This window comes from Carcharhinus amblyrhynchos, chromosome 8, assembly GCF_965287045.1.
Source record: "Carcharhinus amblyrhynchos chromosome 8, sCarAmb.v2.hapA, whole genome shotgun sequence".
Lineage (NCBI taxonomy): Eukaryota > Metazoa > Chordata > Chondrichthyes > Carcharhiniformes > Carcharhinidae > Carcharhinus > Carcharhinus amblyrhynchos.
Window position 1 is genome coordinate 7,901,515 of NC_137331.1, and position 21,547 is coordinate 7,923,061.

General features: G+C 43.4%; 2 protein-coding genes across 9 annotated transcripts in view; one reads left to right on the forward strand and one right to left on the reverse strand.

Annotated features, from left to right (window-relative positions):
- Positions 1-21,547, forward strand: part of c8h7orf25 (chromosome 8 C7orf25 homolog) — a 126,240-nt gene that overhangs the window by 40,282 nt on the left and 64,411 nt on the right. Inside the window, exon 4 of one of the 2 annotated variants that reach the window (XM_080193616.1) lies at positions 17,814-18,553. The exons of the other annotated variant lie outside the window; for it this stretch is intronic. The gene's annotated coding sequence lies outside the window, so the exon portion shown is untranslated. Of the gene's footprint in view, positions 1-17,813; positions 18,554-21,547 lie in introns of those variants that run through there. 2 annotated transcript variants of the gene reach the window in all.
- The window catches only part of amph (amphiphysin), a 204,037-nt gene that overhangs the window by 21,018 nt on the left and 161,472 nt on the right, over positions 1-21,547 (reverse strand). For 3 of the 7 annotated variants that reach the window (XM_080193606.1, XM_080193607.1, XM_080193605.1), the window contains 7 exons: positions 15,917-16,027; positions 13,085-13,108; positions 11,369-11,392; positions 9,186-10,841; positions 8,895-8,927; positions 5,624-5,686; positions 1,671-1,781 (listed from right to left, as the gene is read on the reverse strand). In XM_080193606.1, coding sequence (XP_080049732.1) covers positions 1,671-1,781; positions 5,624-5,686; positions 8,895-8,927; positions 9,186-10,841; positions 11,369-11,392; positions 13,085-13,108; positions 15,917-16,027 — 2,022 coding nt within the window. The remainder of the gene's footprint in view (positions 1-1,670; positions 1,782-5,623; positions 5,687-8,894; positions 8,928-9,185; positions 10,842-11,368; positions 11,393-13,084; positions 13,109-15,916; positions 16,028-21,547) is intronic. The other 4 variants (XM_080193609.1, XM_080193608.1, XM_080193610.1 and 1 more) reach the window with 3 other exon arrangements.

Below are 21,547 nucleotides of genomic sequence, written 5' to 3' on the forward strand. Positions count from 1 at the left end.
AAATGATCAAAGGGATAACTCAAAGAAGAATGGTTTCTCTGATGGGATTCGAGCAATGGGTATTCCTTAAAAACATACTTAAGGATGAGAAACATTTCAATACTGAGATGGACTCCCTAAAATGCTAAAAACAGCAGTGGTAGCAAATGTATCTTTTGAAACTGTGAACATTCAGCCCAAGCTTTTTTGTATCAGGGCAAAATCACTGTGATAACTGTAAAACAGAAAATACCCTGTAAGTCAGGCAGCATATGTGGGGTGTGAAACAGAGTTAATGGCCTGGATTATTGTCAAATTGGGCTGACTTGGGAGTCCTTCAAAATGGTGTGTTTCCACTCTCATTCCCATTTCTGGCCATTTACACTGGTGTAGGATAAGAGTTTGGGTAGCCAACCTACACATAGCACTCTTGTCCTTGCTGGCTCCATCGTGGAGGTGGACAGTTCAAATTCCTCTGCAATTTTGGGGGAGCCAAGTTCTTTCTTAGTTGGTGTGATTTGACATCTCTCAGAGGAATCATGAAACAAGGGAGAACTGAAATCATCAACCAAAAACAAAAACAGCCATTCTACATTCCCATTGGCCTTCTTACCTTATCATAAAGTTGCCAATTAATCACAGCCATTCATATTATCAATGTTAGAAGGATTTTTTATTCATTAGCATTCATGATGCCATCTGTTTAGCCTGTTTTTGTTGACATGGTTACCAGATGGCCTCATTATGAATTCCTGGCTCAGTGCCAAGAATAACTAATGCACTTAGATCTTAACAATGTTTATACAATGGGGTGGCACAGTGGTTAGCACTGCTGCCTCACAGTACCAGGGACCCGGGTTCAATTACAGTTTTGGGTCACTGTCTGTGTGGAGTTTGCATGTTCTCCCAGCGTCTGCTGGGTTTCCTCTGGGTACTCGAGTTCCCTCCTACAGTCCAAAGATGTGCAGGTTAGGTTGATTGACCATGATAAATTGCCCCTTAGTGTCCTAAGATGTTTGGGTTCAGCGGATTAGCAAGGTAAATACGTGGGGTTATGCGGATAGGGACTCAGAGGGATTGTTGTCGGTGGAGGCTCAATGGTGTGAATGGCCTCTTTTTGCACTGTCGGGTTCTGTGATTCTAACTGCAGAAGAGAGTGAAAACTTTGCTTGATTGACAACTTTATTATTGTGTAAAAATCTGTTGTTACTTCGAAGAGTTTTGTTCACTGCAGGTGTGTTTATTTACACAAGATTAAGAGGTCTGAATTGGATACTATGAATGTCTGTGGCTCACTAAGCATTGAAGAGGTTGGAAATTGAATATCTACTTATTCTGCCTGTTTCAAACTTACTTCAAATATATGTCAGGCTGTCCAATGGCTTATTGGTTCCGTACATAGTGGATACTAGGAGAATGGATATAGAGAATGCACAGGGGGAATGGAAGGGGCGGTGGGGAGTGGGGGGGGGGGGGGTGTTGAATATAAGGGTATGAGAGGACACGGGAGATATGGAGAGACATGGAAGGGGCATGGGTGTGAGGGCTGCATGGAGGATATATGTGTACACATGCAAAATTGAACAGAAAAAACATTTCTGCTGTTTGAGCTATAACAAAGGAGGAGGGATGGGATGAATGAAGCACTTGCTGTGAATTAAATCAGTCCACAGTCAGTCAGTGGGACTCACCACAACCTCCTCTGCAGCTTCACTTGGCACAGCAGGGACAACATCCTGGGGGGGCTCAATACCTGCTTCTGGAGCCTTGGGCTCCTCAGCAAGAGTGGATTCTGTGTTGATCTTTGGAGAGCAGAGTAAGGGAGCTGTGTTAGAACTTCAAGCACACAAGACAATTAAAAACTCAACGCTGTATGAGATGGAAACAAAAGTCTGATCTAATGAACTAATTTGACAAATTTTGCTGCAACTTAACAGCAAGGGTCACTGATTTATTGCTTTTATGCAGATTCAATGCTTACAAATTCTAAAATCCCATACAATGAACATAGACTGTGAACTCTTCAGTCAACATAAACCTCTTTGAACTTTCCGACCGCTTTGTTTTTTTATACACCTGGAGCTTACTTACCTTTCCAAACTATTCCAAATCTTCTGCTTTCCCTTTCCCCACTATATAAATTCAAACCCATCCCAAAGTTCCCAATCTACTTACCCAGGAGGATGCTGATCCCAGCTCTCTTTAGCTGCAGCACATCCATCGGTACATCTCATTCCTACCTAGCGTTACGTCCAATGATCCAGCAAACTGAAACCTGGCATTGGAATTGTGCCAAAATATTCAAAGTGTCGAATTTACATGAAAACTGGAGTAAATCATGCTGGTTTTCTCAGTAGGAGTTCAGAGAAGAACCTCCCACTCTTTGCACTGCAGAGGCGACCAGCATGAATATCATTAAAAACCAGGGGGTGGGACTTATCCCTGCAGGAAGGGTTAAAATCAGCGCACTGAGCGGGGCTACTGCACATGCGCCGATCTATCAGTGCGGAGATTGGCGCATGCGATAGTAGCGCCGTCCTAACAGTCTCATGATTGCTGGCCAGCTCGCAGGCCAGCCCCGTGACCCCTGCAATGCCCCCCATGGCTCAACTGCTGCCCCCCCCACCCCAACCCTCTTCCTGCCCCCATATCCAGTATCCCCTCACTGATCCCCCTCCCGGACTGGGAGGGGGTGGGCTGGGGATTGGGGCCAGGAATGGTCGTGGGGAGGTGGGGGGCAGCGATCATATCGTGGGATGGTGGAGGACCAGCAATGCGGTGCTGGTCAGCGATTAAGCTGGCCAGTGATTGCAAGTTCGGCAGTGCAGGACTAAGGCACATATGCCAATCTCGACACTGACAAAATCGGGCGCATGAGAAGTAAGCCTTTCCAGCTGGGATAGGGCCCGCCCCATAGTTTTTAATGATATTCACGCTGGGGACCTCTGCAGCGCAGAATGTGGGAGATTCTTCTCTGAACTCTCATTGAATTACTCCAGTTTTCACATGAATTCGACACTTAGAATTTTCTTGGGAATATTCTGGCCCAGGTTTTTAATCTCCGACTCCAGGGCTCACACAGAGTTTCTTTCCTCCTCAGACCCATGCTCTACCTTCCCATTGGCCAAGGTTCATGTGCTCCGTTCTGACAGGCCCTGTACAGATCATGTGACCCACGAATGCTGAGCCCATAAAGGGGGTGCGCTACCACATTCTACTTCCCTCCCCCGAATGCCCCTAGATATACACACAAAAAGACTTTGATATACAATTATTTACAACAGAGCAGAATTTCCAGAAAAAGGGAGTCAGTCAATCTGCAGACTTTTGGACTTTTGCAGAGCACTGCAACTCTACAACTCCTGGGTTGAGGTAGCAGTGTCTGTAAACAGTGGTAGGCAGATTCATAGGTTCCAAAAATGCCTCTTCCGCTCCTTCTGCTGACACCTGAGATTCCCCTTGTGAAATACTTGGTTCAGCTATCGCCAACTTGATTGTTGGCACACTTGAAACTACCACTGTGTCCACACATCCAGTGGGGATTTGCAGCTCCCTGCCTTATTATCTGGTCTATGTGCTCTTCCTGGGTAAGATACTCTCTCAGAAAGGTGGTGCAGATTTGATGGGCCAAAGGCCTCCTTCTACACTGTCAGGATTCTATGGGTTGTGTTGTATGAGAGAAGAAAATTGGCTAACCTGAGTGGCAGTGGTCTGTTGTACTGCTTTCATGTTGAGTGTTAAAAGTTTGTACTGCTTTTTCTGCCAACCCATTGGAAGCAGAGTGATAAGGGGCTTTCTGTAAGTTGAAATTCTTTGGCTGTGAAAGCGGTGCTGTTGTGAGAAACTATCATTTCAGGGATACCAAGTATTGTGAAGATTTGTCCCAGCTTATCGACAGTAGCTGACAAAAAGTCATCAAATGCATGACTTGGACCACATTCTCTATTTCTTTGCTAAATTCTGGCCACCAACTGTAGCTCCTGATCAACATCTGGAAGGATGGCATGGTGGCACAGTGTTTAGCACTGCTGCCTCACAGTACCAGGGACACAGGTTCAATTCCGGCTTCAGTCACCATCTATGTGGAGTTTACACTTTTTCCCTGTGTCTGCATGGGTTTCGTTTGCATGCTCCAGTTTCCTCTCACATTCCAAAGATGTGTGGTTTGGTTGACTGGCCACGCTAAATTGAACCTAGTGTGGGGTTACTGGAATAGTATCTGGGTGGGATTGTAGTCAGCACAGACTTGATGGGCCAAATGGCCTCCTTCTGTACTGTAGGGATTCTATGATCTTCATCTTGGTCTGCCCAGGATGGGTTCTGTGCAGCTCCTGTAGAAGTGCCTGCTGTCCAAGGCTGGTACTATCATTTGGGACCCCCATCTGAAGACCCTGCCTTCACAGCTAATTTCATCCCTTTGCAACAATTAGGGTCTCAATTATTCCGACTCCGATAATTCTCAATTATTCTAATGGCTGAATGGAACTTTTACAGTTGCATACTCATGAAGGTTCAGGGACTGGGGTGGTGTTTCCCAGTGCAACTGGTTGATCAAGGGATTTGGTATCCAGACCCTCAGGAAATTTCAGGGTTTTGTACTAAGTTATACATTTGTGGGTTGCAAACTGTGAGTAAACTAGCTTTTCCTTTTTCTTATGAAGTTATCTTTGAAAAATAAACCTTTCGATGTACCTCGAGTTTAATTATCCCTAGCTCTTCCAAGCGTTTCAATTCAACCTTAACTTTTTGACATTGGGTGTAAGGAAGAGGTCAGTGACAGAATCCTGTGTATATTTAAAGCTGAGATAGCTTTTTGATCAGTAAAGGAATCAAGGGATATGGGAAAGTGGACGTGAGAAACATTGGATCAGCCATGATCCTATTGAATGGTGCAGCTGGCTTGAGGGGCCAAATGGCCTACTGCTGTTCCTATTTCTTATGGTCTTATGGATCAAAGGGATCAATTTTCCCGAATAATGGTATGGCTTTTTGACTATGGTTGCTAAGGATGACTTTTTATCTTTCTTCCTCACAGGCTTTCAAGAGCTCACCCTTCTCACCCTCCTCCAAATTGTTGTAAGCGCAACTATGGTCCGATCTAGTCTCATTGCCAATATAGTAACGCAAGATAATACGACCAGGAAGCTTTAAATCACAATGGTGATTTATTAAACAGTAACAGCAGCAAAACAATGTACAAGCTCAACACTAACAATAGGTTTTTACTCTCTGACTCCAGGGCTCACACCAAGGGTTTTATTCCTCCCCAGACCCGCACCCCTACCTTCCCATAGGCCGAGCTTCACCTACTTCATTCTGATAGGTCCCAGGCAGGGCACATGACCAGCTAACAGAGGGGCCGTGTTACTGCATCTTCCTTTCCATATTTTAAAATAATAATTGAATTCAAATTCTCAAACTGGATATTAACTCCAGTTCAAGCCCGAAGTTTAAATTACTAGTCTGGTAGCATAATCACTACATCCAAATCAACTTTACCATACAATCTAATGTTTCAGGCATTACTGCAATTCAGTTCTTTCAGGCACATTGTGCATCCATCCAGCAGAACATAAGGTCTGAAGACAAGGCTGCCAAAAGTCAGATTATGGAATTAGAAAACTCCGGAGGAGCTGTGACTCACCACAGTATCAAACACGCTTGGGTTTGACAGCTCCACCACTCCCTCAGTGATACCAGCATCCAGCTTTAATAAAACAGAGATATCAAAAGGAAAACTGAGAACCAGGAGTGGAAAGGAATACAGGGGGAGGGATTACATTTCTCACCAAATTTCAGCTATGACGGCTGTGATTCTGTCAGATGAATCTAGGCAATAGCTCTAGAGGATTAACCAGATTGTGCAAAACAGGGTAAGAAGCACAGCTGGTCGACACTTTCATCTGTCAGAAGCCCCATCAATATTTATCTGCACAAGCTCCAGCACTGCACTATCCTCACGAATCTTTATTCAGGGATAACAGGCCTCCAAAGAAAGATGAAATACTATGAAGTGTCGGAATAGATAGCATCCGAGTCACAAACTTTAGCTTCAAGCCAAACCTCATGGTTTAAATATAGATCAATTCTTTAACATAATACTGAGGGAGGGCTTCATTGTTGCAGTTTAATGGATGAGATGCTGGTCCAAAACCCCCTCCAACTGTCTGCTCAAGTTATTGTAAAAGATTTTGCAGCATTACTCAGAGAGAAGCAGGGAGTTAATTCCAAAGTTCTCACATCTAAATATCAAATCAGGCCAACTGGTCAGACATCCTTGGAGCTGTTTGTGGAATCTTACCATCTGCAAGTTGGCTGCACTGTTTTTTAATCTTTCATGAGATGTGAGCAAGACTGGCAGTGCCAACTCATTGCTAACTGCCCCAGAGAAAGTGGTAGTGAGTTGCCTCCAGGAACCCCGGCAGTTCATCTGGTATAAATACACAGGTTATGAAAGGCACACTTATATTAGGTACACCCATTAGAAGTTCCAGGATTTTGGCTCAGTGACAGTGAAGCAACAATGATACAGTTTTCCAAGTCAGGATGGTAAGTGGCAATGAGGGGAACTTGTTGGTGGTGGCGTTCCTATAGTGACAGCTGGGAGAGAGGCTGAGGGCAGTGAAAGTTGGGGACTGTGTGCCAATGGCTGGGGAAAGAGGCAGTGAGGGCTCAGGAGAGGGCTGGCAAGAGCCATGGATGGCATGCCTTGTGAGGACAGGTTGAGGGAGCTCGGTCTTTTCTCCTTCGAGAGATGAAGGCTGAGAGGTGACCTGATAGAGGTGTATAAGAATGTTGAGAGGTATAGATCGGGTGGATTCTCAGAGGCTTTTTCCCAGGGCTGGAATGGTTGCTACGAGAGGACACAGGTTTAGGGTGCTGGGGAGTAGGTACAGAGGAGATAGCGGGAGTAATTTTTTCACTCAGAGGGTGGTGGGTGAGTGGAATCGGCTGCCGTCGGTGGTGGTGGAGGCCAATTCAATAGGGTCTTTCAAGAGACTTCTGGATGAATACATGGAACTTAATAGAATTGAGTGTTATAGGTAAGCCGAGTAGGTATGGATATCATAGGCACAACTTGTGGGCCGAAGGGCCTGCTTGTGCTGTAGTTTTTCTGTGTTCTATGAGCCTGGGGGCCACACATTGAGCAGGACATTGGCAGACTGAACACAGTGGAGAGAGCGGCTGTGCGAGAGATGTCACCACTTGCGCAGGTGCAACCTAGTATTGGAACCAGCTGACAGGCACACGCCAGCAGTGCCAGCCACGACAGAAACTGCATCTACACTGGCAGCTTCACTGTAAGTTTAAGGTAAGAGGGGAGAGATACAAAAGGGTCCAGAGAGACAATTTTTTCACAAAGAGGGTGGTGAGTGTCTGGAACAAGCTGCCAGAGGCAGTAGTAGAGGCAGGTACAATTTTGTATTTTAAAAAGCATGTAAACAGTTACATGGGTAAGTCGAATGTAGATCTGTTCCTGTTGCTTGGCCATTCACTATCAAAATGTAGTCACTGTGGCAACGTAGGGAAAAAAATCAGCAGCGAATTTACACACAGCAATGTGTCACAAACAGTAATGAGTAACAGCCAGATAATGGGGGCGATTCTCCCAAAAAAATTCGATGTGTCAAATTCGCGTAAAAACTGAAGTAAATCATGCTGGTTTTTCAGCAGAAGTTTCAAAATGAATCTCCCACACTCTGTGCACTGCTGAACGCACTAGCATGAATCACTCTAAAATTCACTGGGTGGGGGTCTATTCCAGTGGAGAGGCCGGCAGCATCACGCTGAGCTGTCAGCACCAAGATCAGTGCATGAGCGATGGCTCCGCAGTGCCGGCCTCCCAATTGCTGGCCAGTGGATTGCTGGGTCTCCAAACATGCCCGGGCCAGCTTCAAACCTCCCCCCCCACCATTGTGTGAGAGAGAAAGAGCTGTGTGTGTGTGAGAGAGAGGGGGAGGTATGTAGGAGTGTGTGTATCTGTCTGTGTATGAAATAAAGAGAGATATGTAATCATGTGTGTTTGTATATGTCTGTGAGAGAGGGTTTGTATGTGTGTGAGAGAGAGAGAGACTGTGTGTGTGTGTGTGTGTGTGTGTGTGCATTTTGCTGCTTCTTTTGCGAGTGAGTCTGTGTCTGTTGAGACTGTTCAGCAACATCTGAGCAAAACATCAACAGCATGCCTCCCGTTAAAAATGACAAAAAGTTAAGACTTAAGTATTTGTTGAAGAGAACTATTTAATTATAATAAATCTATACATATAAGTAGAAGATAATTTTATAAATTTGATTTTGTATGGTTTACCTCTTGCGCAGTAAGTCATTGTTTTGTGGTTTAACTCTTCGACACAGTAAGAATGTTTCTTAGGGGTTCTGACAGTACTCTTGGGAGGTCAAAAGGATTCCGTGGCTGGAAAGGTTTGGGAAACGCGACTGAATGGATGGGATTTTATGGCCTAGCTAGTCCCGAAACCATAAAATCCCACCTTAGGTCAACGGACTTTTCCATTGTCTGCTCTTGGCCCACTTCGAATCCCGTGGTGGGTAGGGCAGTAAAATTCCAGCCTATATAATCCAACATATGTACAGAGTGCTGCCAATTTTCTCTTCTGGGACTGGAGAAACTTTAAAGAAAAGGTTGTTAAGTGCCCAACATCTTAGGGCAAATTCAGGGCTCCTGCATTCCGAGTGGGAACGTTAGACTAGATTGGGCCAGCCCAGCCCCATCTGGAGTCCTCCCTTTTCCCCACTGAGTATTACGAATCTGCAGACTTTTCCTGTGCCTGCTGTCTGTCCAGGTGCTCAGTCAGGCAAAGCTGCACTTTGGAAACTTTATTTATTAACATCTACCAGCAGAGCTGAGCTGACTGCGCATGAAACCATCTTCTAAAGGGGACTGGGGTGCATTGTCTTACCTGTGTGAATCCATTAAAAGCAGCACTGGGCATCTGGAAACAATGGAGAAAGAAGTGAAATATTGGGTTAAAACCACATACTTTTTTCACTCCAACCACCATAACACACACAACAGGTATTACTTTGGCTATTTATTATGACATGTCCTTCGGGAGGAATAACATAGAACAACAGACGATTGAAGGAAAGGAATGAATCAAGGATCATAATGAAGCTAAGGCTGATATTTTACAATGGTATTTAGTCATACCTAGTAACTTTTTTTCTACACTAAACACTTGACAAGGTACCTCTTCTCTTTCAGCATCTAGCTCCTGGTATAACAGTCCGTATCTCCGATTAGCAATCTCATCCTCCGAAAGGTCCGAGAAGTTTGTTTCATTATCTTTAGGGCTGGATGAACTCTCGTTGCTAGCGTTGCTTAAGTTCTCGATTGGATAGGGCATTTGGGAGCTATGTATCTCTTTAGCTTGGCCTCCCTCACTAGTGATTTCATTGTCCCCACGTGAGTCCTGTTGTAATTGTGTTTCCTCATTCTGACCAGAACCACTCATCATGTTCCCAGCCCACGTGGCACCAAATTCATCAGAATCTGGTATAGGACAAACGGTATTGTTCTCATTAAACCCTTCCCAAAAATATGCTTTTCCATCTCCATTTGGGAAACCAAACTCCCCTTGATCTTCCTGAAATGGTGGCCAAGGGTCAAATCCATTAATCAGGCCTTCTGGCAGGCTAGAGAAACCCCACTCATTGCCGCTAACAGTTGGTTCCCAGTTTTCTGGCCATATCTCATGCTTTTCTCTGTTCCAGGGATCCGACTCCAGACTTTCAGGATCAAATCTATTGTCATCACCAACATCTCTGTGGAATATATCTGCTTGATTCACAATTGGGATATCAGTATAGGCTCCATCTGCTGGACTAATTTCCTTTTCTGTGTTTGGTGTGTTATCTGTTTCATTGTTTTTTGTGTCAATTGGTTCAAACTGGTTCTCTACACCCTGACACTGGCCGGTTCTGTCTGTACTGGAACAGCTAACACCAACTGTGTCATCCTGAAGGACCGCGATTTGATCCTCTTCATACCTGCAAACAACTCCCTCTATCTCCTGGTTACTCAAAGTATCCTCATTGTCACAAATAATAGGAAAGTCCTCATTCTCCTGGCTATCTGGAATGTCATCACTTTTGTGGTTAAGTGGAATTCTATCTATTATACAGTGATCAGCTGTGTTATCATTTTGATAGCTTCCGGGAATGTCACTGGGCTGTTGCAAGTTCAATTCTTCCATTTCTGCATCACTAGCACCAGGGTCCTCAACTGTGTGGCTTTCAGTCTCATTAATCTTACCTGCATTCTCTACTACCTCTTGTTTCAGATGTGATTCTGAATCACAATGTTCAAAATTATCTTCATTACTTATCTGTCCTAATTTGCTCAGACTTTCCTCTTCACTCATTTCTATGCCTCCGTCCTGGGATACACTAGGAGCCAAGGATGCCTTCTGATCTATACAAAATTTGGAGTCACGCTCTTGTTCCACACACATATTTAACTGCCAACTCCTGCTCTCCATGGCTTCAGTGTCTACCTGTTCGTCTAATGGATACTCCTGCCAATTCATTGCATTGTCTGAACCCTGTTCCTCTTCCTCAGCCTGATACACAGGGTTCGCAATGCTATCAGCTGATCGGGCAGTACAGCTCTCTGCAGTCTCTTGTTCCTGAGCACATGGCTGGGCTTCGTCGTGAGAACCATCTAGAGCTTCTTCCTTACTGCTAGTGAGCGGGCCAATATCGGTTAATCCCCACTGCTGCATACAGTTCAGGCTGGCCGCCATTTCAGATGTTGCTGTAGTAACATCACTTGGTGCATCAGCATCTGTGCTCTCCTCCTCCAAGGCCGGGTTATAGAGAGAGAAGAGACTTTGTGAAGAGTCGGGCTTTAGACAGAAAATGAGTGAAGACAGATATAAAAGATAATAGAAGCAGAGATGAAGATAAAAGAGCAAAGAAAAAACAGATTTCTCCACACAATAAAATAAGTTAATGTAAATGATATAAAAACATATGATAGACATCCTAGAATTATATACTGGCAAATATATCTCACAGGATTCTGGGGTCAAATGTTTATATGGAGTTTAGGTTACAAAAGCAGATGCTATGGGTTCACAGTTTCCCAGTCAATGCCCCACTTAAGTCCCATTTCAATCCTGGGACGCCTAATGGCAGATTCTCCCTTCTCCCCATAATTGGAAATAAATTAAACAAAAAATATGCAGTAAATAGACACAAATTTACCTTAATAAAAGCTAAGTAAATTTCAGCAAAGATGAAAACATAAAATTGAATTGGTGTAAAATAGTTGCACCGTAAGAGAGAAACCTATAAGAAGTGCGCTTAGAGATTCGAGAGAATTTATCTTTAGGACACTTTACATGATGAGAAAATGAGGAGAACTACTCACAGGCTGAACCAGTTCTGCGCTTGCCTTGAAATAAACAAAAATGAGTGATTAAAAAAGCACCGAGTGTCTATTCTGCAGCTTACCATATACTGTGCTCTTTCACAGTTATCTCACCCTGTGGTCATATCTCACAGTTCAAGCTATTTTCAATATTAAATGCAATGCAGAATTATTCAATTGCAATGCAATTTGACAGGTTCCTAAAGTCTGGGGGATATTCTGACAGCCTGCTGCGCTGCTTTTGTAGTGCAGTGGGGCAGGGAGACTCTAATAGGAGGCCATTTTGCGGGTTCCCCACTGGCTGCCATGGCCTCTATGCATTGGCCAACACTGGATTTCTGGTGCCATCAGCTCCACACAGGAAATTGGTGTGGAGCTGCATAATATATGCAGACCCTAATTTAAATGTGATTTAAATATCATTAGCATGCCCGGGACTGAAGTCTCCAGGCCTGCTAGCCTCTCTCCCACCCCCCACCAGGAGTATTTCACTCCAGCAAGATTTACTATACCTCTCCATTTGCAGGTAGCTGGGGCCCAACCATGCTGGAGTGAAGGGGGGGGGGGGGGGGGTGCAATCTAGGCCTCCCAGGCAATAGGCTTTGCCACCTTGGCAGTGCCAGCCTGGTCCCCTGGCACTGCCCAAGAGGCAAACTGCCACTGCCCATCAGGCAAGGGGCTGTACCAAAGGGCAGCGTGACTGGGGCAGGGCCAATCTGTGAGGTTGAGTGGTTCCGCTGTCACTTCGGATTGAGTGACAGAGTGAGGCAGTGATCCAGAGATCGGAGCTGTGGAAGCTGGGGACGGCGGTGTCAAGGGATATTCAGAGGGCCAGCAATCGGGCTGTTTGGGGGGTGGGGGGCGGTGGTGGTGCTGGTGGAGGGGTGGTCACAAGTTCGCTGATGTGGGGCTGGCCAATGTTCAGGCTGGCCAGCAATTAGGAGACCGGCACACATGGGCCAATGCACATGCACCAATATTGGCACTGACAGATTGGCACATGCGCAGTGACCCGCTGAGCGTTATGATGCCGGCCTCTGCGGTGGGAACAGGCCCCATCCACAGCTTTCTGAAGTGATTTACCCAAGTGCACTTTGCAGTGCAGAGTGCGGGAGGCTCTTTTTGAAACTCCCGCCGGAAAAAAACCAGCGTGATTTACTCCAGTTTTTAATTCAACGCTTAGAATTTTGTTGGTAGAATTGCCCTGACCCCCTCCACCCCCTGAATACTCCGTGCTTTTCTACTCTTACTTTTCAAAATGGAACTCAGTTTATTTCCGAGTGGTTTTTGGTTGTTGTGTATTTTCCAACTTATATCAAAGGATAAGCCGTAGTTGAGGGCATGTTGAACAGATATTAAACCACAACAACTTTTAAAATATATCAACGTCATTGCAGCCTCTTGAATTAACCCATTAGTTTACAGCCTTCCAGCAGCCAAATAGAATGTGCTGACTGATCCTCTGTGTTAAATGCCTGTCCTGGTTATCAGAGGGTCCACGGAATTCCACATTTTTGCTCACTGGCTACGCGAAACTGTTACATTTCTCAACCTGACAACCGTTTGCATCTAACTAAACGCAAAGAGTAAAATGATGCTTGCTGTCCAGTCTTGCAATGAATAACCAGTTGAGTCTTTAAAAGACAGCTAACAAGTAAGACCGTGTGAAATTCTGAAAACGAGGCCAATTTCAAATGGAAGGTAAGGTATACCTACCTCCCACAGATCCCAAGGCAGAGTCTGAACGTGGATTAAAAAAGGATAGAAGCATTGTTACATTAAATCAATAGGACTGTTTTTCCAGCTATCAGACAAATGCATTGTTATTTGCCATTTTTGGCGTGAAATCAATGTCCCTCTAGAATACAATAACAACTTCACTTGTATCACACTCTACTGATGAATAATGCCCCAATATGGGTTTGCGAAGAAGTAATCAAAGCTGATCTCAAGAGGAAGGGTAACCAAAATCTTCATCAAAGAGCTGGTTTTTCAGAAGGGTCTTAAAGATGAACAGGGAGGTGGAGGAATTTAGGGAGCAAATTCCACAGCTTAAGACTTAATGGTAAAAGGCACGGCCACCAACGGTGGGATGAAGGGAGGTGGATTGAGTAAGGTGTCAAGGGGATGGAGAGCTCACAGAGTCAGGAAGACTACAGGTTAAGAAGCAGTTATGGAGATAGGACAGGGCAAGGCCAGTAAGGGTTTAGGGTAAGGTGTTGGTGGATTCACTGCTAATGTGGGTCAGTGAAATAGCCAGGAGCCTTATTAGACAGGCATTTTAAAATTTCTTTCATGGGATGTGGACGTCACTGGTGAGGCCAGCAGTTATTGCCCAACCCCCACAATGCTGTTCGGAAGGGAGCTGGAGGATTTTGACCCAATGATAGAATCACAGAATCTTTACACTGCAGGGGACCATTTGGCCTATCGAATCTGCACTTGCTCACTGAAAGACAATTCTACCTAATCCCACTCCCCTATCTTACCCCTGTAAATTTGCACATTATTTATTTTCCGATAGTGATCCAATTCCATTTTGAATACTTCTATCGAAACTGCCACAACTATGCTCTCAGGTAGCTTGTTCTAGACTCCAACCTCCCCCTGGAAACATTTTTTCTCATATCACTTCTACTCCTTTTGCCTATTAATTTGAATATTTGCCCTCCAGTTCTGGATGTACTCCTGAGAAGGAATAAATTCTCACTGTCTGCACTGTCCATACCCTTCAGCATCTTGACTACCTCAATAAAGTCTCCTCTCAATCTTCTTTTCTCTAAATAAAACAGACCCAGGCTCTCCAATCATAGCTACAATTTTTTTTATCCCTGGAATCATTCTTGTGAATGATTCCTGAGGAACTGTATTACAAACATTCCTTCAATCTGAAAAGTCACTATTTATCACTACTTTGTTTCCTGTCATTCAACCAGTTTTTTATCCAGCGCTCACCTTCCTTCTTAAGTCCATGAGCTAAAATTTTGCACACAAGTCTGTTGTGTGGCCTGTAAAATTGAAGGGGAATTGCTGCTGGTGACTTGCTTTATTGGGTGATTTCAGGCCATTGTCTGATTAATAAAATTCTGCCTATAATTTTGAAACTTCGTCAGTAGGAAGCAACAGATAAATTACTGTTGTGTCGACCAATCTAATCTACTACTTGGTTTAAGATGAAAAATCAATCCCACGTGGGCCTTTTATTCCCTATTAATAGCCTAATTACTTTGTCTGCCCATTATTAAATCAGGTCCTAAAGATCAAATGGAGAATCTTTGCCACTGTATGTATGGAATATTCACACACTGCCACGTAACTTCCAGTGTCTATGAGATTGTAAATAGCCATTTTATCAGACAGAAGCAGAGGTTGCCAAATAAATATATTGAACATTAAATATGTCAATGTACATTGCTCAATACAGAGTTTATTTAGAGAACTGTCATTATAGTTTAGACTGTACTCAAAGTGGCAAGTGAGCAAATGCTTCACCTGCATTGTGATTTAATGTAAAATTAATTTTTGAATTACTCACTTTAATGTGATAGTGAAGCATTACCACCACGCTATATAATCTAGTCTCTGATGGAGGTGTTGAGATAGCATTTCTATCTCTGAGCCAGATTCTCAAGGGTTTGAGTCCACTATTTGATGGTCAAAGAAAGCGTGCTCATAATATGGCCAACAGGTTGATTATCAACATGTAAATCTTTCCAATGTGCCTTTGATGGGTAGCAGCATTCTGTCACTTTAAGGTGTTTTGCACAAGGCACAGGAAATGATCGATTTTAGTCTCTCTCGTGGCTTCAGACCAAATTTGAAGCTGAGCCCATTCTTCTTACAAAAAAGCTTAGAAACCTCTGGCTACAGAGCTGTCTGTCAAACAGATAGACTAAAATTGGCAAAAAGACCCAGCCACCCACATAGATATAGCTGCCAACTAAACTTGCTATCCTGGGATGTCACTGGTAAATCCTTTATAGAACAGAAGGAATCATCCAGTTGGTCCTATCCCTACCACCTTTTCCCTATAACCCCTCTCATTATGTTTTTCCTTTCCAAGTACATGTATCATTTCCTTTCCAAAGTCACCTTTCAGAGAAGGAAACTACATTTGGTGGTGGTGATGGTGGGGAGGGGTGGTGGGTGCAAGGAAGGGGTTTGGAGGAGGCCAGCAATGCCTTCAAATCTGGCTACCTACCCATCATGCTCCACATTTAACTTGCGCTTTTGAGCATGAGCAAGACACTTGGAAGAAGGGGACAGGGCTCTATCTTACACATGCAAAGGATGTTGGTTTTTTTTTCATTAACTCCCTCGCCACATTGCCGCAAACAGCTGCAGTCTCCCTCCCGTGGCCAGCTCCAGAATACTTACTGCCCTTTTGGGAGCCAGGCATCAAGTGGACTTCTAAGCTTCCTGACCAAAACTCCTACAACCCCCACCCACTTCAAAACCCAATTAAATACAATATTGGTAGTTCTTCATGAACTCTCCAATAAGATGAACTTATCTAATAAGATAAGCAGAAAACTCTGTGGTACAGACCTGAGCATGTGGTGATTGACTTTGTGTTATTGGAGTTGACTGGTCTGGTTTGAAGGGATCAAAGTCCAGGTCAAGTAATGACTCCACTGGTTGAGCACCAGGTTGTTCTGGCTGTAAAATGGATAAAAGATAAATTGTCAAAGCACATTTTACTTTTGGCTCCTCAGCAACTGCCGTCATTTTGCTCATGCATGTCTACTCAAAATAATGATAAGAAAGTTCCCGAATGGCAGTATTTTGTTAAAACATGGTTCCACTGCTAATGTCCTGGCACCACTGGTCTTTGTACCAATGATTCCCACAAAGGTGGTTCCCTCACCACTTGTCTCTGCACTGGTATTCCCATACTGGTGCTCCCCACACCACTCGTCTTCGCACTGGTGGTTCCACTACCACTGATCCTTGCATTGATGTTCCCTGCACCAAAGGTTGCAGAACTGATGGCCCCAGCAGTGATAGCCTCTTCAGTGATGCTCCCTGCACAGGGGCAATATTATCATTCCTTTCACACTATCCAATGAATGAGTTAAATTTAGGTGTTCCTGCACAAAAGTCTCTGTCCTTTTCCTCTCAGAACACACTCAACTTCCAGAACATCTAAATCTGGAGTGCAAGAAGCCATAACGCCATCTTTCAATACTGCACAATGATTCTTTAAGATAATTCAGCCAACTGCAGTCAGCAGTGCAATCTGAGAGAATTCATCCTCTCTGAGAATTAGGGAAATACTTTTTGTATGTTTTTCAGGACAGTCATGACCATTTTTAAAAATAGTGTCCAAGAATACTTTGGGGTCAGAAATCATGACCCATCTGGTTGCAAAATGGCTGCAAATTAAGCCAGGTCATAGCATGACTAATTCCTGACCTTCCCTGTAAGCCTCTTTGGGCCTTCCAAAATGTAGAGGGCTTAGCCTACAGCCACCGAAGGGGCATTTTACAGATGCACCATAGAAAGCATTCTTTCTGATTGTGTCACAGCTTTATATGGCTCCTGCTCTGTCCAAGACTGCAAGGAACTACAAAAAGTCGTGAATTTAGCCCAATCCATCATGCAAACCAGCCTCCCACCCACTCCCATTGCCTTGGAAGAGCATCCAACATAATTAAGGACTTCACACACCTCGGACATACTCCCTTCCACCTTCTTCTGCAGGAAAAAGATAAAAAAGTCTGAGGTCACTTACCAACCAACTCAAGAACAGCTTCTTCCCTACTGCCATCAGACTATTGAATGGACCTACCTCGCATTAACTTGATCTTTCTCTACAACCTAGCTATGACTGTAACACTACATTCTGCACCCTGTCATTTCCTTCTCTATGAACGATACACTTTGTCTGTATAGCATGCAAGAAGCAATACTTTTCACTGTATTCCAATCCGTGTGACAATAATAAATCGAAAAAATGAATTTGATTGCTGGAGAGGGAGGTTGCAGTGGAACCAAAGTGTCTAGCCCACTGTTTAGCTGGAGGAAGTTATGGCATGTTGAGGAATGAGTGTCAGACCAATAGTCTGTCAGTAATGGGGCAGCAGAGAGGTTGAAGAGAATATTGAGAATTGTTAGCAAACGAAATAGAGAATGCTCCTATCCCACATAGCAGCACCTTAATAGACCAAACTGTGGCTAATCTCCATCAAATAATCAGTAACTTAAGATTTGTAGGCTACCTTTCATCAACAAATTCAACACATGAAAAATAGTGACTAAATGGAACAGAAGATAAAAATACTGAGTTCCTGGGTCTCCAGTAAAATTTCTGCCTGCTTCATTATATAATCCTGGCAGATATACAGATTAAGGGAAGAATCACTACTCTGGTGTGTCAAACAAGCTAAGGTGATGTAAGACACACTCTACCCTGTCTAATACAATTGTTTCTTTTCCCCCCCAGAAGGATGGTTTCACATCAAGTTATATTGACAAGAAATATTTAAAGGTTTGTGGAGCAGCACACTTCTACCTCTGAGGGCTTTAAACAAGGCAGATTGAGTGTCAGGGTTCTTGGAAGCCAAGCTCACTATGACACCACAGGTTGATGGATCTGTTCATTACCACCCCTGGTTGTACTGCAACTGAAGATGACTGCTGCTGACATTTATTTTACCCTGAGACAAGAGATATCTCAATCTTGGATAGAATTGTGCTCACATTCATCAATTATCTTGAAATGGTTATTGAGCGTTACGAACTACTTTAGGCATTAATATTATTAAATCAGTTTTATTCTGTCATAATGTGTTTGCATAAAATTAGTTCATTATCAATCATGTAATGGTGGAAATGAAAGAATGATTCTGTAGCAGTTTTCATGTGCTTATTGTAAGTCATTACATTCCATTCAAAAATTTGTACAGTGGTATCAATAGCTCAATGATTTTGCAGCTGATGTGATGGAGGAAAGGCCTCTGCTTGTTTGTAAAGCAGTGAACGTTTGCTGCACTCCTACTAGTTCAATGTGCACTCGGCCTTTCCCTAGGTTCACATGGACATTACTTTCAGTGATGGATTACAGTCCAGAAATCCCTTGTTTTGATAACTGTAAATTGAGATGTAAAGATCTTCATTAGGTGTTAATTAGGGTATCTAGAGTGCGAGGCAAAAATATAATAAAAGCAACAAAATGGAGTATTAATGAGAGCAATAAATCTTACATTTATGAAAAGCTCAGATCAGCACTTGACTGAGACACTGCAGAGGCAATAACTCTCCATAATGGTTTGTGATATTGTTTTAGATTAGCAAAGTCAATTAAGTGGAACCAAGGAATATTTTGTTATCTTTCATTATCAGAACCAAATGAAAACAGTAATTATGACTTGTCAGAAAATATGGGAAAAATGTTCAATAAATTATGCGGCAATAAAAAGGAAACTGGGGCATGATAACATTACAGAATAATAATGATAGAATGTGTTCAAATGGAGAGCAAAACAATCCAATAAAAGTCCCAATCTATGAAAGGCTTCTTGTGAGAGGAATCAACAATGTGCATTCAGGTAGCAGCTTTAATGCAGTAAAACATCCTGGGGTGCTTCACAGGAATATTATCGGAAAACAAAATTCCCCTGAGCCGCATGAGAACAGGTGACAAAAACCTTGGTCAAAGAAGGAGGTCTTACAGCAAATAGAGAGGCAGAGAGGGTTAGGGAGAGAATTCCAGAACTGGAGGAAATTACATGAGATGCAAAGAATGAAGAAGTGCAAAGTTCTCAGCGGGCTGCAGAGCTGGAGGAGGTGGCTGAGTTAGGAAACGCTGGAACAGGAATAAGCCATCACAGCTCCTCAAGCCTGTTCACTATTCAACAAAATCATGGTTGATACATATCTTAACTCAACTTACCTGCCTTGGCTCCGTACCCTTACATATCCTTGACCAGCAATAATTTATCAACCTCAGATTTAAAATTTATTATTGAAATGATCATTTGCTGTTATGCAGGAGAATGTGCACCATACTTTGATCAGCCTTTGCATGAAGAAGTACTTTTTATAATCTCCTGAATGATCTGGGTTCTGATTTCAAGATTAGGTTCCCTTGTCCTAGAGCCTCTCACTTGCAGGAAAAGATTCTTTCTATTCACCCTGCCAGTTCCTTTCAACATCCTTAGAGCATCAATCAACCAACCTTTCAGATTCCAGAAAATACAAGCCTTGTTTATGTAATCTCTCTTCATTATTTAACTCTTGGAGCCCTGATAATATTCTAGTGAATCTGTGCTGCAATTCTTTTTAAAACTAATAAATCATCTCTGGGATACAATGTCCAGAACTGCAGATAGTGCTCCAGATGAGGTGTTGTAAGGACTTCATAGAGAATCATAGAACATTACAGTGCAGAAAGAGGCCCTTCGGCCCATCGAGTCTGCACCGAACACACTCCCACCCAGGCGCTACCCCCATATCCCTACATATTATACCCACTAATCCCTCTAACTTACTCATCCCTGGACACTAAAGAGCAATTTCTTAGCATGGCCAATCAACCTAACCTGCACATCTTTGGACTGTGGGAGGAAACCGGAGTACGTGGAGAAAACCCACGCAGACACGAGGAGACTGTACAAACTCCACACAAACAGTGACCTGAGCTGGGAATCGAACCCAGGACCTAGTAGAGAGATTGCAAAACTTTTTCCCCTTTAAATTTTACTTTGCTACTTATAAACGCTAAGATTTCATTAGCCTTTTTGTACCTCTTTTCTGCAAATACAAGCAATGATAGGTCAATGATAAATTTTAAATCTGAGATTGATGGAATTTTGCGATGCAGAGGTATTAAGGGATATGGGGTAGGGTGGGTTTATGGAGTTAGCTTGGAGGTCAAGCTGATCATGCTGAATGGCAAACTACACTTCAGGGGCTAAATAGCCTATTGCTATGTTTTTTAAAATTTATTTTACAGGATGTGGGCATTGCTGGCTGGGCCCAGCATTTATTGCCCATCCTAAGTTGTCTACCATTTCATTTCAGAGTCTACCACATTAGATTTAGAGTCACATATAAGTCAGACCAGGTAAGAACGGCAGATTTCTTTCCCTAAAGAACATTAGAACATTCTACGTACCTGACTGCCACATTTTAACGACCTGTGATTACCATTCCTAACTTTTCATCACATAGATAAGGCTCACGGCTAGTCCTTTGTTTGGATTATACATAGAAACATGCATAGAAAATAGAAGCAGGAGTACATAGAACGCTACAGCACAAACAGGCCCTTCGGCCCACAAGTTGCGCCGATCATATCCATACCTACCAAGCCATAGAACTATCTGTAACTCCCAATCCCATTAGGTCCCATGTACTCATCCAGAAGTCTTTTAAAAGACCCCAGCGAGTTCGCCTCTACCACCACAGACGGCAGCCGATTCTACTCACTCACCACCCTCTGAGTGAAAAACTTACCCCTAACATCTCCTCTGTACTTGCTCCCCAGCACCTTAAACCTGTGTCCTCTCACAGCGACCATTTCAGCCCTGGGAAATAGCCTCCAAGAATCCACCCTATCTATTCCTCTCAACATTTTATAAACCTCTATCAGGTCGCCTCTCAACCTTCATCTCTCCAGGGAGAAGAGGCCATCTGGCCCTTTGAGCCTGCTCCATTAATCATTCTGATCATAGCTGACCATCAAATTCAATACCCTGATCCCACTTTCCCCCCCGTATCCCTTCATCTTTTTAGCTCCAAGAGCTATATCTAATTCCTTCTAGAAATTACACATTTTTTTGTCATCAACTACTTTCTCTGGCAGTGAATTCCATAGATTTAACACTCTCTGTGTGAAGAGATTTTTCCTCACATCAGTCCGAAAAGGTGACCCTCAAACTACAACCCCTGGATCTGGACTTCCCCACCACTGGGAACATTCTTTCTGAATTTACCCTGTGTAATCCTGTTAGAATTTTCAAAGTTTCTTTGAGATTCTCTTTCACTCTTCTAAACTCCTGTGAATATAATCCTAACTGACTTAGTCTCTCCTCTCATCCCAGGAATCAGCCTGGGGAATCTTTGCTGCACTCTCTCTATAGCAAGAACATCCCTCCTCAGATAAGGACACCAAAACTGAACACAATGTAACCTCACCAATGCTCTATACAATTGCAGTAAAACATCCCTATTTCA